We start from the raw sequence: 13,450 nt of genomic DNA on the forward strand, positions 1-13,450 counted from the left end.
GGTCAGTTCAGGAGGTGGTTCATGGCCTGAGCATTGTCTATGTGTGTTTCCAGGACTTGAATACCTTTGACAGCACCACGTGTGGCTGACTCAGAATCTCTGCTCTGAAATCTGCTACTGTAGCACCCCCTGGAGGAAATGTTACATTTATTCTGGATCCCCTAGACTTCCAAACCTCTGGTTCACGCTCTAAGGTCTTTGCTGAATGGTTTAAGATGCAGCTTGTTTAGACTTAGAGTTGAACTGAAGGAAACGGACAACAGATCGAACTGATCCTGCTGAGGATTTCAATGAGATACATAAAAACACTATGAGTAAAGCACAATATAGAGCACAAAATGTGAGTTTGTGAGTTTCCCTTCTCTTATTAAAGCGTTTTAGAAAAGACCCACTGGCAGCCTGACGGCAGGAGACTGACCCGTGTAGGATTTCAGTTATCTACTGTTGTTTGTGCATATTTTTAGGACCTGCATGGCATGAAACTCTCTGAGGTCTGTCCAGTGATTTTGGAGGCAGCTGCTTTTGTAGATTCTCGCATATCAAAGAAAACATGTTCAAAGATCCCGAGGAAAATTTACAGCGCTGATAGACAAATCATTCAGCCTCTTGTCTGCGTGCTGTACATTATGTTTATGTCTCCCAGATTTTGTAAGAGGTTCAGAAACACCACCTGCCTGACGTCTGACTCTCCTCTCATTCTCAAATGAAATTTGCTTGCCTAATGCAGCTGCCCCAGAATAGCAACCTGGGGGCGTCCTAGCTGCCCCTTCTCCAAACTTGAACCTCCCTCCTTAGCGTTAGATTCTTCCATCTCCTTATTGAGTGCCATCAGAGAGACAGGGGAGGGAGACCAAAGATGTGGATGCTTCCCCGCTGCACGCCAGGCCTCGCCTCCAGACCGGCTCCTCGGCCAATGGGGAGGCCAAGAGGATCGAGTGTCACTATAACAGAAGGACATAATCAGCGCGGCAAGTTTGCAGAACCTTACAGCCTGTCTCGGCCAGCAGGGAGCTCGCTTCTTTCAGCTTTTCTGAGGTAAGGAAGAGGAGAGAGAGAATGTGAGTGTGACTGGTAGAGAGGATAGAGAGCTCAAGTGCAATGTCCCCAAACATCAACCAAGCTGAGGACAGCTGTGTCCACAAGTGTTAAAATCACTGACATGAGCAGCAGAGGCTTCTGCCGAGGTCAGGGGTGAGATGGGAACAGACAGTGGATCACAGAGGGGAAAAGACCTATTGAAGCCCACAGAGTGTGATGAGTGTGTGTTTCAGCGGTTTAATTTCAGCTGCGTGTCTGATCGGAGCTGATGAGCAGTGCTTTTTGATTATGTCTTGGGGTTTGAAAGCCACGATTACAATGTGATGCTTCCAGATGTTTAAATGATGCGAGGTCTTCGCAGGAACAGCAGCTGTTAAAGGACTTTATTGTGGTTTCTGTGCCCGTTTGGTCCGAGTCCAGTGACCCAGAGGAGCTTCATACCTGAGGGATTTACAGACGGCTTAAAGCCTTTGAAGCAGCTTTTCGCTGCTGGAGACAGAACATGACACTAATGAATGAAGTCACATTAAGAAAACAGAACTACTGTTGAATCAGGAGTATTTGGTGGCTTATATATTATAGGTTCATTGGTGTGTTTGTACATGTTTGTTGATGCCAGTTAGTGAAGCTGTACATGTGAGTGACGTGTGTGTACGATAAAGTGCACATAGCTGGAGGATAAACACTTTAACATCTTTGAACAGAGGCCAAAAACCTCCACACCAGATGTAAAGGAATTACCTCCTTTTATAATGCTGTAAACACTTTAAGAACAAATATAAGTTTGGTATTTATGAAATTCAAAGAGGAAATACCAGGAAGTCGAACATTAGCCACTGAAATTTCACAGCTCTGTTTCAGAGTTTATTTTAATTCTTGAGTAAGTGGCCTCACTCAGCAAGGAGCCTCAGAAAGATGATTGAAGGAACCATGTGAGAGCGAGACATCCACATAAGGAAATGAAGGTGGAATTATGGGTAGTGGTCCAGGGGAAGGAACCTAATCTTCAACGTCGGGTTCACTGAAACCGGATCTGGGACCTGTGCAGCTGTCCATTGAAAATAGTTGTGATGTCGGGACGCTTTCCTGGTGGCCTCACGCTAATGAGGCTAATAGGCAACTAATTTAAAAGCTGATCACTGATGGATTCGATTATGATCACGCTCGGGTCACGTGTGTTTATCCTTGCAAGGCTCTGATCAGATGCTGCATCCAGTCTGGAATTTCAGAACTGAAACTGAAAGAGCTGAAGCCAAAGATAAAAAGTCTTCACCAGGTTAAATCCCTAAATGACGGCAGAGGGTGGGAGGTCGACCTTTATTTAAAGCCGCCTTTAATCACTTTTCTCAGTGGTTGAAAAAAAGACCAACGCTGTCAATCTAAGTTTGGCTGCCTTCTCACTTACCACCAGAGAAGCAGATTCAGGACTGAGGCTTGAATTTCAGCTAATTATAAAGCAAAGATGTTTGGACCTGAATAATTTGGGGAATGTTTGAAGCGCATTAAAAGGCTTTGACTCACATGGGGCTAAATGTTTTTAAATGAATCCACATAAAGATTTTTTTGAGCGTGAGATTAAAATATGTGAAAGCAAGCAGGTGGTTTGGTCAGGGTGGGGTCGCCAGCAGATATTTAAGACATCTGCAACTTAATCCTGTGCTATAAATACAGTGGGCGGCTCGGTTGCCTCTTTGCAGACAGACTTTAAGTTCCTCTCCTCTCTCTCCTGTCTCCAGGTTGCAAAGTCCACTGTAACCATGTCTGACGCAGATGAAGTGTAAGTCACATCAGATTTTCATTCGCAACTGAGAACATTCAAGCCTTTGCTGAATAGTCTGACAAAAGCACCTAAAGTTGCAGTCCACGTATTTGCTCTAAGCATTTGGGTAAAGACTCGTAAATGGACCTGGAGCTTGTGTTGCTTTGTCAAACTATTCTTTCCATGGTCAAATTTTAAACCTTAACTCAAAACCACCTTCTGTGCTTTGTGTCTTGCAGTGATCAAGTCGAGGGTAAGTAGCACCATTCTTCCTGTGGGAATACAATTGTGCGACAATCAGATCTAGGTACAGTCCGGAGTTCCATGCTAAATCCCAGTATCATTTCTGAATCTTGCCTAACCGACTTTCCATCCCTGTGTAGAGAGTCATTTGCACTGGACAAATTCATATGTTTGCAGGTTTGGCTTGACTCCTCCAGATTCAAGTTGTGCAACGATGCTGTCTCCTTTAAGCAAATCTGCACATACGTTGATTTCTCACCGCTGTAGCATGGTTGCAGACACTGAAAACACCTCGACAACAGAGCAGCGTCACATGTGCTGCGCGACATTCAAACGTGTACAGTTTAAATTGCACCAAGCCTGCACTGACCTGTTGTCAACGTGCCCTGCAGCTCTGCATGTCCATCTGCAACTGTGCAGCCCTCCTGAGCTGAACAGGCTTCCAGACGAAGGACACTGGCACTTTTGTGAACTTTGAAGCTCTGATCATCTCAGGAGGGCTGTAATAAATAAGCTTAGCATGGATCCCCAGTGTACCCACATTTTGCATTTGAATTCTGTCAAAAATGGGTACAGACGGGATCTTTTCATAATGTTCTTCTGCTCCTTTCTTTCTCGGACGGACGTGAAGAATACGATGGTAAGACACAGCCTGCAGACTCCAGATGATACCTCTCACATCACTGATACTAATTTGTCAGTCACTTTTGAAGCCGTGTGTTCTGACCTTCACGTGTATTATTTTGTGGCATGCTGGTTTACACTAACGAAGGTTTACAAAAAGTGTCACGTCAGGTTAGAATCTTTCTCTTTTAGACTTCGAATCTATGTAGCTGCAGTGCAGGTTTTTCCAGGAATCGATCACATTTCATCCATCAATGACTGACCTTCGATGACTGACCTTTTCCCCCTCGTAACTGCTTGCTCTCTCATCTGCTTTAGCGCCGTCCAGTGGCAGTTACCTCAAACTGCCTCACCATGAACCTCCTCACATCACACCCGTTCACCTACTCACCCCCACCACCTCCATCTGTTTCCCTTTAACTCTTCTCACACCCTTCCTCTCCCCTCGTGACTCGCTGCATGTTGTATAGCTGTAGAAGCTGTAGAAGAGGAGGTAGTAAAGGAAGTAGAGGTGGCCCCTGAGGCGGCCCCTGAGCCAGAGCCAGAGCCAGAGCCAGAGCCAGAGCCAGAACCAGTACCAGTGGTAGAACCAGAGCCAGAACCAGAGCCAGAACCAGAGCCTGAGCCTGAGCCTGAGCTTGAAGGTATGTTGCATGGACGGGGGAAGGGGGTATTCTGTCATCCTTTCCCAGGCAACAGGTGCGCTCCACCAGCCATAACCAGCCAGACAGACCCCACTAATCCTGATCTGCATACGATGGCTAATGCTAACACTACTGTATCTTCTTTCACCTCTGGACAAAACCAAAATAGCATGATCTTACTGTACTGTCCTCAAAACATTTTCTGATGAAGGCTTGTGAAAATGTATTGATTCATCCTGAAATATACTTTGTAAAAACCCAAAGGATGAAAATTATTAACTAAATTCACACGTGTGCAATGAAAATGTTTGGTAGTCATTCTAAAGCATTAGCATATGTTACGGTACAGTAAGTTTTCTAAACTGTAAATCTAATCCAATTTTTAATAAAGGAAACTTTGGAATTTGAAAGTCCACATTTTTTGATAATATCATTTTCTGTTCTGCCATATTTAAGCTCACTAGCTAACATAGCTTTAAATAATACAAATAGAAAACAATTTACGATTTACATCACGATAAAAACAAAACAAAGATATGATATTCTAGATATGAAAATTACAAGAAATATATTTTGAAAAAACAGCAAAAAAGATGAAGATTACAACATATATATTTGGAAAAAGCAGCAAAAAGACGGTGTCATCTTTTTCAGCATTAATAGGTTAAATTTATGTTCCTCTTATAATCTAAGTTGGTGATGCATTCAGGTGCTCTCTGGTTGAAAGGTATCATTTAGAAAGTAGACTGTGACAAAATTGAAATCTAGTGGTAAAAACGAATTAACTACATTTTACCGTATTCTCGATGAAAACTGCATCAACCCTGAATATTCGGACTTTGCGGCCTCTACATTTCACTTTTAAAGAATACTGTCCAACGGCACATGAACGCAGCGTTAGATTTAAAGAAAAAGAGAGGCCATATCAGTAACACCTCAAATATGTTTTATGTGAACAACAGAACTGTGGACAACGTGCACATCATGCAGTTATTAATTCTAACGTTTGGGGTAACGAGGAAATAACACGATGAGTATAACATCTGCTCTCTTTTTCTTTACCGTGTTTTGTGCACCTGCACCTGTCCTGAAGACTTTACGTGAATTCTCAAATACTGGCTGCACCTTTATTTGCCACAATCTTAAAATAAAGTTGTTATGTTATTTTAAAATTTCTGAATTGATGGTAAAAGGACTTCGAGCAGTTTTTTCTTATTACTGCCCATAAGACTCGATTTTAAATACAATCCACGATTCTGCTGCACAATGGATCAAGTCCTGTGATTTATCACATCAGCTACTGCAGAACAGCTTCTCCCACAAGTGTTTTTACCTGGTCCACCTGTATTTATTCCAGTGATATTTGCTGCAGCCCAGGTTTAGCTGTTTGGATGTGCAGTTTGCTGCACCCAGTGCTCTGCTAATGCTCTTGTCTGTTCTGCTTTTGTTTTCGATGCTTGCTGCATGCAGACGACCTTGAAGAGGAAGGTATGTTCATTTAAATCTGAGATCTGTCATTCTGGTTTTGGGAGGACCACAGTGTCCACAGTGTACTTTGGGAAAATGCCTGTCCAAGTGTTTAGGTGTTAAGACCCCCTGGCATTGGGAGTTTCAAGTCCAAATTTGCAAAAAAATAAACAAAAATCCATAAGTTAAGGTTCCTTTTACAAGAGTTTTGAGTCGTATTAAAAGCGCTTGTGGAGAAGAAGGGTGAAAGAATCGGAAACACTAACACGTGCTTCAACATGCGGCGACCCTCACACTCCTGCTGTGCCACTCAGCATCTGCATGGCATGGAGCCGCCAGAATCTGGGTTCATAGGAAGCAAAGCAGTGGGGAAAGTGACTTTGTGTTGCTTGTGTAAAGAGATTATGGGGTCAAGCCAAAAAACTGAAGGAAAAGTGACTTTTAGTCGTGAACACACTGAAGCTTTTTTGACCAAATTGATTTAAAAGTTCAGCTTTACGTAGGTTGGCCCACAGAAAGATGGTTCTGTGAAATTCACAGAACTTTGTAATCCCCCCGTTCTGTATTTCATTCATGTGTTTACTCCTATTTATCTCTTGTTCTTAATCCTTATCCAATCTGATATATAGAGCCAAAAGCACACAGGCCAGTTCATAAAATGCCTGAAAGAATTTAAATCTGCCTTGTTTCTAACCAAATGACATGTCCCATTTTCATTTCCCAAACCTGCAGAGGAGAAGCCAAAGTTCAAGTAAGTTTTCCTCACAGCATCTGAAATCAAATGACTTATGTAGACATTTAGTTCTGAGCCATGTGACTGGAAACACACACACACACACACACACACACACAACAATGTGCCAGTAAACTCAACACTTTCTCATAGGCCAACTGCTCCAAAGATCCCAGATGGTGAGAAAGTGGACTTTGATGTAAGTATCCTGGACGGGACAACGTGGAAGGATTTGTGCTCACTTCGTGTTGTGGTGTCTCTCTGCACGGCTGAAAATCGTCTCTGCTCTTCTGCACCTGCAGGACATCCAGAAGAAACGTCAGAACAAGGACCTAGTCGAGCTGCAGGCCTTGATCGATGCTCACTTTGAGTGCAGGAAGAAGGAGGAGGAGGAGCTGATCGCTCTCAAAGACAGGATTGTGAGTTTGAAACCTTACACGGAAAACACTTCCTCAACACATCAGAGTTTGTGAACCCACTGCAACTTTTAGGGGGAATCCAGCTCCAGCAGCTGTAGCATCACACTCCACATAAATCATGTACCTTTGTGCATTAGAATGTGACACACCGGCTTTGACCTTTGTTGCGCTCCTGCAGGAGAAGCGTCGTGCTGAGAGGGCCGAGCAGCAGAGGGTCCGCGCTGAGAAGGACAAGGAGCGCCAGGCCAGACGTGAGGTTTGTAGTCTGAGTCATTTGTTTTCTTCTTCTTCTGCTTCTTTTGGCTTATCCTGTTAGGTCAGGCTTCCCACAGCGGATCATTGGAATCTAAGTTCAACTTTAGGATTGATTCTCTACTGTTTAGAAACCTCATCATGTGCTACCGTCTTCAGGTTTTTATAGCTGGAATAGTTTATTTTGGTTTTCTTAAGTGTTTCACCCTTCACAGTAAAAAGACATTAAAATTGTAGAGTAAGTCTGCAGTGACTTGAATTTGCACTACATCACACAACAAATGTTACCATGAATTTGTTGCATCCCCATACTGAGCTGCTGAGGTCTCACTCCCACATGTTTTTCGTCACCCAGGAGGAGAGGCGGACCAAGGAGGAGGCTGACGCCAAGAAGAAGGCAGATGAGGACGCCAAGAAGAAGTCAGCTCTGTCCAGCATGGGCTCCACCTACAGCAGCCACCTGCAGAGAGTCAGTACAAACACTGGTATCGTCCACACTCGGTGTGGTGTCCTGTGTCCGCATGTCTGCTGATCTGCTTTTGTGTGATTGTGTCTACACTGGACAGGCCGACCAGAAGAGAGGAGGAAAGAAGGAGACTGAGAGAGAGAAGAAGAAGAAGATCCTGGCCGCCAGACGCAAGGCACTTAACATCGACCATCTGAATGAGGACAAGCTGAGGTAGGACGTCTCGCTCACGATGCTTCCTGAGACGTTCGTGTTAAAACATTTTTCAGTGTTCACGTTCTCTTCTCATCAGGTTCAGTACTGAAATGTAACTAAGTACATCTACTCAAGTACTGTACTGAAGTGTTCGATGTTACTTTAATCTTCTGCTCTAATACATTTCATTTAGTTAATTTATACAAATACAGACTTGTACACAAAAAGCATCGAAGCTTTAAAATAAGATCCTGTTTAATGGAAAAGAAACCGGCAGCTGCTTTAAAAGTAATTAAAATAATGTTCGTGCAGCGCTGACAAACACAGTTCCTCAAATCTGGTTGGTTTTCTGCTCTTTCCTTTAATTATTCACGTGAATTTAATTTAAATATGGTCATTCTGAAGTTTAGAGTATTAAATAAAACAGGCATGTGAAGGTGTCACATGACAAACATTTCTTAATATTTTATTAATGTTTGCAAAGATTATTAGACTGACTGCAATTCGAAACTTTGAGTTGCTCTGTTATTTGAAGCTGTCACTCTCGTGTTTCCCACAGAGAAAAGATCAACGAGCTGCATCAGTGGATGACCCAGCTGGAGTCCGAGAAGTTCGACCACATGGAGAGACTGAAGAGGCAGAAGTACGAGGTGAGACTCCATCCCCGTCGTCTTCTACCTCTCTGACTATCATCTGCTGGGTTTACTGTCTGAGCCAGAACTTCTGGAAAACATCAGAAGTTTTCCACTCTCACCTAAACTTGGGATAAATTAAATATCATTTTTTTAAGATTTTAGACACATATAATCATGTTATTTTACACATTTATCACCGTAACAGTTTAAAAAAAACGATGCGGATATTTATTTTTACGAGATGCATCTTGTGGAGCGTATCCCGTTAGATCAGAACCAGAAATTTGTTATTACAGAAAGAATTCCAAAAAATTGCATATTGCACTTTAAAAATTTTTTTTTTTCAGTGCAATTCCTGGTTTAATGCCCTTGAATAACAGCTGGCTTTAAAAACAAAATACATTGCTGAAAAGCTCAATACTTTCACTTATTCTTTTCTACATAAACACCAAATATTTAAATCACCAGCAACATCAAGACTAATCATATTGAATATACACAAAATTCAAAAGTGGTTTATAATTTAATCCCGATTACAAAACTGTGTGTGGTTTCTGCAAGAATTAAATGCACCTGATCATTTCTTTTTCATTACCATCCTGTAAATTCTACGTCTTAGTCAACTGTTTAAGGTGAACACCATGAATCACAAGGTGTCTCAAACACACCAGAGTTGTTGATGATTCTGGGGTCCTGAGCTGACTTTTTCCAGCTGAGCATCCCATGTCCTCTGGACCTGAACACTCGATGTGCTCTTTAAATCCCTCCAGGTTACAACCCTGCGTAAGAGAGTGGAGGAGCTCAGTAAATTGTAAGTAGAGCTGTGCGGGGGGGGGGGGGGGGGGTCCGCCTGCTGGCTTCAGGCTTGATGCATGTTAGCATTAAGGGGGGTCAGAGAACCAGAGCCCCGGGAGACTCCACACACCACCGAAAAGCAAAAAAGCAGAAAGGCAGGTCTGAAGAGTTCGTTTGCAGGGGTCACAGATGTTTGACCGATTTATCAAGGTGAAGCCAAATATGTGCAAAGGATTTTTCTTAAAGCCTAAAACTACAGCACTGCTTTATTTGACATCTCAGTTATTTTCTAATCGTTTCAAAAAAATAAATAGAGAAAATCATTTTGCTTAAATCCTTGAAATAATCACGTGTTTTGGAATTAACAACAAGGGCAACGAGAGAGGCGGCATCTGAGTAGTAAATTCTGCTAAATTTAGCAACTGTGAGCGAGATTCACTGGTTTTCTACTGAAGCTGGAACCTACTGTGCTGGATCCTTGTTCATGTGAATTCCTGCAACACGACAGGTCTGTGTCACCTTCCACCTTCTTCCACAATAATCCGTTTTCTAGCAAAAGTGCTTTTTGGTGCAGCATCACTTTGCTATCAGACTCTTCAGCTAAGCACAGAAAAAGATCTAAGCTGGATTTAAAGGCAGTGTTTCAGGATCACAAACCTGCAGCCTGGTGTAGGTAAGAGCCTCCTGAGGTATTAGAGCCGTGTTGGTTTCCCATGATGCTTCAGGCCCTGCTGCATGTTAAAGCTCCTGCCATGTTGCTTTTCAGGTGCTCATGCACAGGTTTCGCATCGATGAGCTGCAGAAGCAGTAAGTACAGTTGCAGCCGCTTTCACTGACAAGCAATTCATCTCAAAACCTTAACTCTGTGTAGCTCCAACTCTAACTGTCCCCCACAAAACTGTCATAACATTGAGGACAGTTGGTCGCTTTATGGCAAAAAAAAAACAAAAAAAAAAAACATAAGATAAGAGACATGCATCAGACTGATACAGGTAAAATCACTCAGACATTAGCATGCAGGTCATTTTTACAGGTGTCGCTCATTAAACCTGCTTCATTACATTTCAGCGCGTATTCAATCCCATTTACGATGCATCACATCTAACAACAACACAACTTCGATACAGAAACGCCATAAACGCAACAGTTCCTCGCTAACGGCATGATTCAGGTCCAAGTCCAGGCCTGATTGCTAAATGAATGAATCAATGAAATGTTTGCGGTTTTTTATGAGGAAAAACCTACGTCTGTCTTGACAGTTAGCGAGCGAGCCGCCTAGCTGGCGGCTAATACTAGACTGACCAAGAAACTTCTGGAAGGAAGCTAGACTGAAACACTTTCTGTGGTATTTAGTTCAAACTCCCTTTGAACATTACATGTCTATAACTGTTTAAACGCACATTATATCGAGGAGAAAAGTGTCCTCTTGTGAAATATGACAGAGGAGGTTGTTAGTACCAAAAATGAGCTAAAGATCCATGTGGCTGCTTTTAGCGGCTACGCTAACTATGAGTGCCCATCACCAACCTAACCGACTGTGCAAACACTAAGTTGAAATCCCCCACATTTTGGAGTGTTTAGAGGAGGGTTTGCCAACCCATTGTCTTCCAACTATCCCCACCCTACCCACTGGCCTCCCCCCTGCCTCTGATTAACCAAGCGCACCTAATCCAGGTAATCAGCAGTGGCTGCAATGGTTTGCTGCTGGGCTGTGTAATGATTCAGTCTGTGCAGGTAAGTTCTGCATGGGTTTGATTTCTGCACCAAGAGATGTCTGATCTTATGTAGCAGGTACCTTTAAATCCCTCTTAAAGGTTTGTTTGTAATATTGTACATTTAGTTTTGGCTTATTAATTGGCTCGTTTTATATAGCGTCCAGGAGCTTAATGAAAAACTGCTGCTGTTAAAGGCGACACGACAGAAGTAAATTAATGCTTTTTGATCTATTTAGCTGAAAGTTTGTCTTTGGTTTATTTTCTGAGGGGATTTCGAGTGACCTGCTAACATGGATTAATGCACAAAGTTGTCATTTCAATCAACAAAAGCAACTGACGTGTTTTGCAATTGTTCTGTATTTCGTATTGCAGCAGCAAGAAGGGAGCCGCCGTTCGCCGCAGGAAGTAGATCGGCTAATGCCGCCACTGCTCAGAAACCAAACTGTGATCGTCCCGGACACACGCCTGATGAAGCAACGCACCCTGTGGCAAAGGTCATAGCTCAGAAGAAGCGAGTAACGCTGAAATTTACGCTGTGGTTACGAAGCCACAGTGTGATACACGCAACCAGAAGCATTTAGCTGCTGTTCAATAGGAATAAAAATGTATAAACTCATTCGCCGTCGTGCTTCCTCACCCTCGACTGTTTGGTTCTCAGTATTTTTGTAAATAAAGTGTGACTCCTCAAGCCATGTCTGTTTATCTGTTGTTATTCAGAAATCAATAAAGTTCAGTATTTTTAGCCTTTTAATTTTAAAGTCGTTTGTTCAACACCATCTTCAAAGTGCAGATGTAAGCGTAGTCAAATGCTAATCAGTGACCACAGGGTCTTTATTTAATTGGAATGCTCGTTAGAGAGTGATACTTTTCTGCTACGGAATCAATCAGTTCTTTTGTTGAGTGAGGGTTTAAGGATTGATGGAGGTCGCAACTAAATGAGGAACATTAAAAAACGTCCTCAGCCTTAGTTTAGTTTATATTTAATTGTAAGATTTGGAGAAAATTTGCTCGAGTAAGAAGATGCATCAGTGTTTCATAAGTCATTATTGTTAGAAGTGTCCTGAGGCTTTAAAAATATTTTCTGTGATGGTTCAACACCTGATCGATCACTGGAAATGACGCCTGTGTGCAGGTCTATTAAAGCCCAGCAGAGGCCAGTGAACCTCATGGTTCACGTCATCACTTCACTTCAGTTCAGATTTAAAGAATAAATTCAGAAATAAAGTAAAATAGAGAAGGTCTGTAGTATTTAATTTGAGTTGGCATTTTTTTACAGACCTCATTTTAATCCAGCTAAAGAAAATGTTTATTTGGTTTTTCAGAGACAGATTTGGCCCCGTGTCCCGGCAGGAAAACAACAGGTAGAAATAATTCAATAAATGATGGCTGAACTCCACGTGCGGGTGTCTTGACTTCTCTTTCAGGGTTCTGGTTCTGTGTATCCTGACTTACTAGCGTTCCCACCAAGTTTCCTTCAAAATGTAGTGAAAGCTTCAGTGTGCAACCTAAAAGGTCCATATCGTCATTTTATCCAGGTGCTAATACTGAAGCAGGTTTGTATATTTCAATTTTAAAATAGTGTTTTGATAATGGGTCTTTATGAACCAGCTCGTCTGGTGGAGTGTGTGAAATGGTTAGTTTCATCTTTTGTGTCTATAAGACCTCCCACACTGACTCTCTGCTCTGAAACAGCTTTGCTTCTGCCACACTCTGCACAGGCCTACAGGTATAAAAATGCAAAGCTACCACACTGAATAACTGAGCAGAAACCGTTGCTCTCCTCTGATTGGTCAGAAGGGTGAGCCTCATTAAAAAAAACCCAAAAAAACATGTTTCTGCACTGCTGCCAGTGCTGTTTGCTGAGTTTGTGTAAAGTAAAAGTAAGTGCTGGGGCTTATTTCTATGAAAAATGTTGCACATTGTAACTGTAACCATTAGAAAACACTAATTATGTCTCTCTTGTTTGGACAATATTTAGGGGACGGTCACATCAAGATACAGCTGAAAACACTCAGTTCAAAGACAGTCGGATGCAGAAAAAGCTGCACACACGAAACGAATCAAGAAAACGTTCTTAGGAAAATCTGTTTTACAGTGATTCAACAGGTCAACTCCAAAAGTGCAGCAGCATTTGTTCTCTCTAGTAAAATCACCATGAGACGTTTGGATATTGATACATTTATTTTGTATTTTGTTGTCTACTGTGACGTGACTGATTGAAAGAGAGTCAAAGTTTGACCTCAAGTTGTGTTGTTTGAGGGAAAAACCAGCTTTTGCTGCCTGTTGTTAATGTTCTTTTGTGTGTTCCCTGCTTTAGAAATGGGATTTCAGACTGAACACAAGTGTCGGAGCAGATAAGAAAAACTGTAATATTGTAGTTTAAAACCTCCAGACACACAAATCCAGCAAAACCTCTTTTTTGGTTTTTATCGGCCCTAGTAGTAAAATGTGTGTTTAACCAACAA

The 13,450-nt window shown here is 42.2% G+C and overlaps 1 protein-coding gene across 3 annotated transcripts; it reads left to right on the plus strand.

Moving 5' to 3' along the window:
- The first annotated feature begins 889 nt into the window (after positions 1-889).
- Positions 890-11,677, plus strand: LOC137108769 (troponin T, fast skeletal muscle isoforms-like). Of its 3 annotated transcripts, XM_067493779.1 has the most exons (14): positions 890-1,035; positions 2,775-2,815; positions 3,037-3,050; positions 4,135-4,308; positions 5,779-5,796; positions 6,508-6,526; positions 6,662-6,707; positions 6,811-6,927; positions 7,106-7,183; positions 7,535-7,648; positions 7,746-7,858; positions 8,400-8,490; positions 9,246-9,286; positions 11,358-11,677. In XM_067493779.1, the coding sequence occupies exons 2-14, from the start codon at positions 2,796-2,798 to the stop codon at positions 11,392-11,394; spliced, it is 882 nt and encodes a 293-aa protein (XP_067349880.1). In that variant the 5' UTR covers positions 890-1,035; positions 2,775-2,795; the 3' UTR covers positions 11,395-11,677. The 3 variants fall into 3 exon arrangements, with proteins under 3 accessions (XP_067349880.1, XP_067349881.1, XP_067349882.1); XM_067493780.1 differs by lacking the exon at positions 5,779-5,796; XM_067493781.1 differs by lacking the exons at positions 4,135-4,308; positions 5,779-5,796 and having other exon boundaries at positions 893-1,035.
- Positions 11,678-13,450: the final 1,773 nt, after the last annotated feature.

This window comes from Channa argus, chromosome 23, assembly GCF_033026475.1.
Source record: "Channa argus isolate prfri chromosome 23, Channa argus male v1.0, whole genome shotgun sequence".
NCBI lineage: Eukaryota > Metazoa > Chordata > Actinopteri > Anabantiformes > Channidae > Channa > Channa argus.

Excerpts from the sequence above, each read along its gene's own strand:
- LOC137108769 (XM_067493779.1), top strand. The coding sequence starts at position 2,796 with ATGTCTGACGCAGATGAAGT. Across the intron at positions 6,708-6,810 it reads GTGAGAAAGTGGACTTTGAT|GACATCCAGAAGAAACGTCA; the intron begins GTAAGTATCCTG and ends CTGCACCTGCAG. Across the intron at positions 7,184-7,534 it reads AGCGCCAGGCCAGACGTGAG|GAGGAGAGGCGGACCAAGGA; the intron begins GTTTGTAGTCTG and ends TTCGTCACCCAG.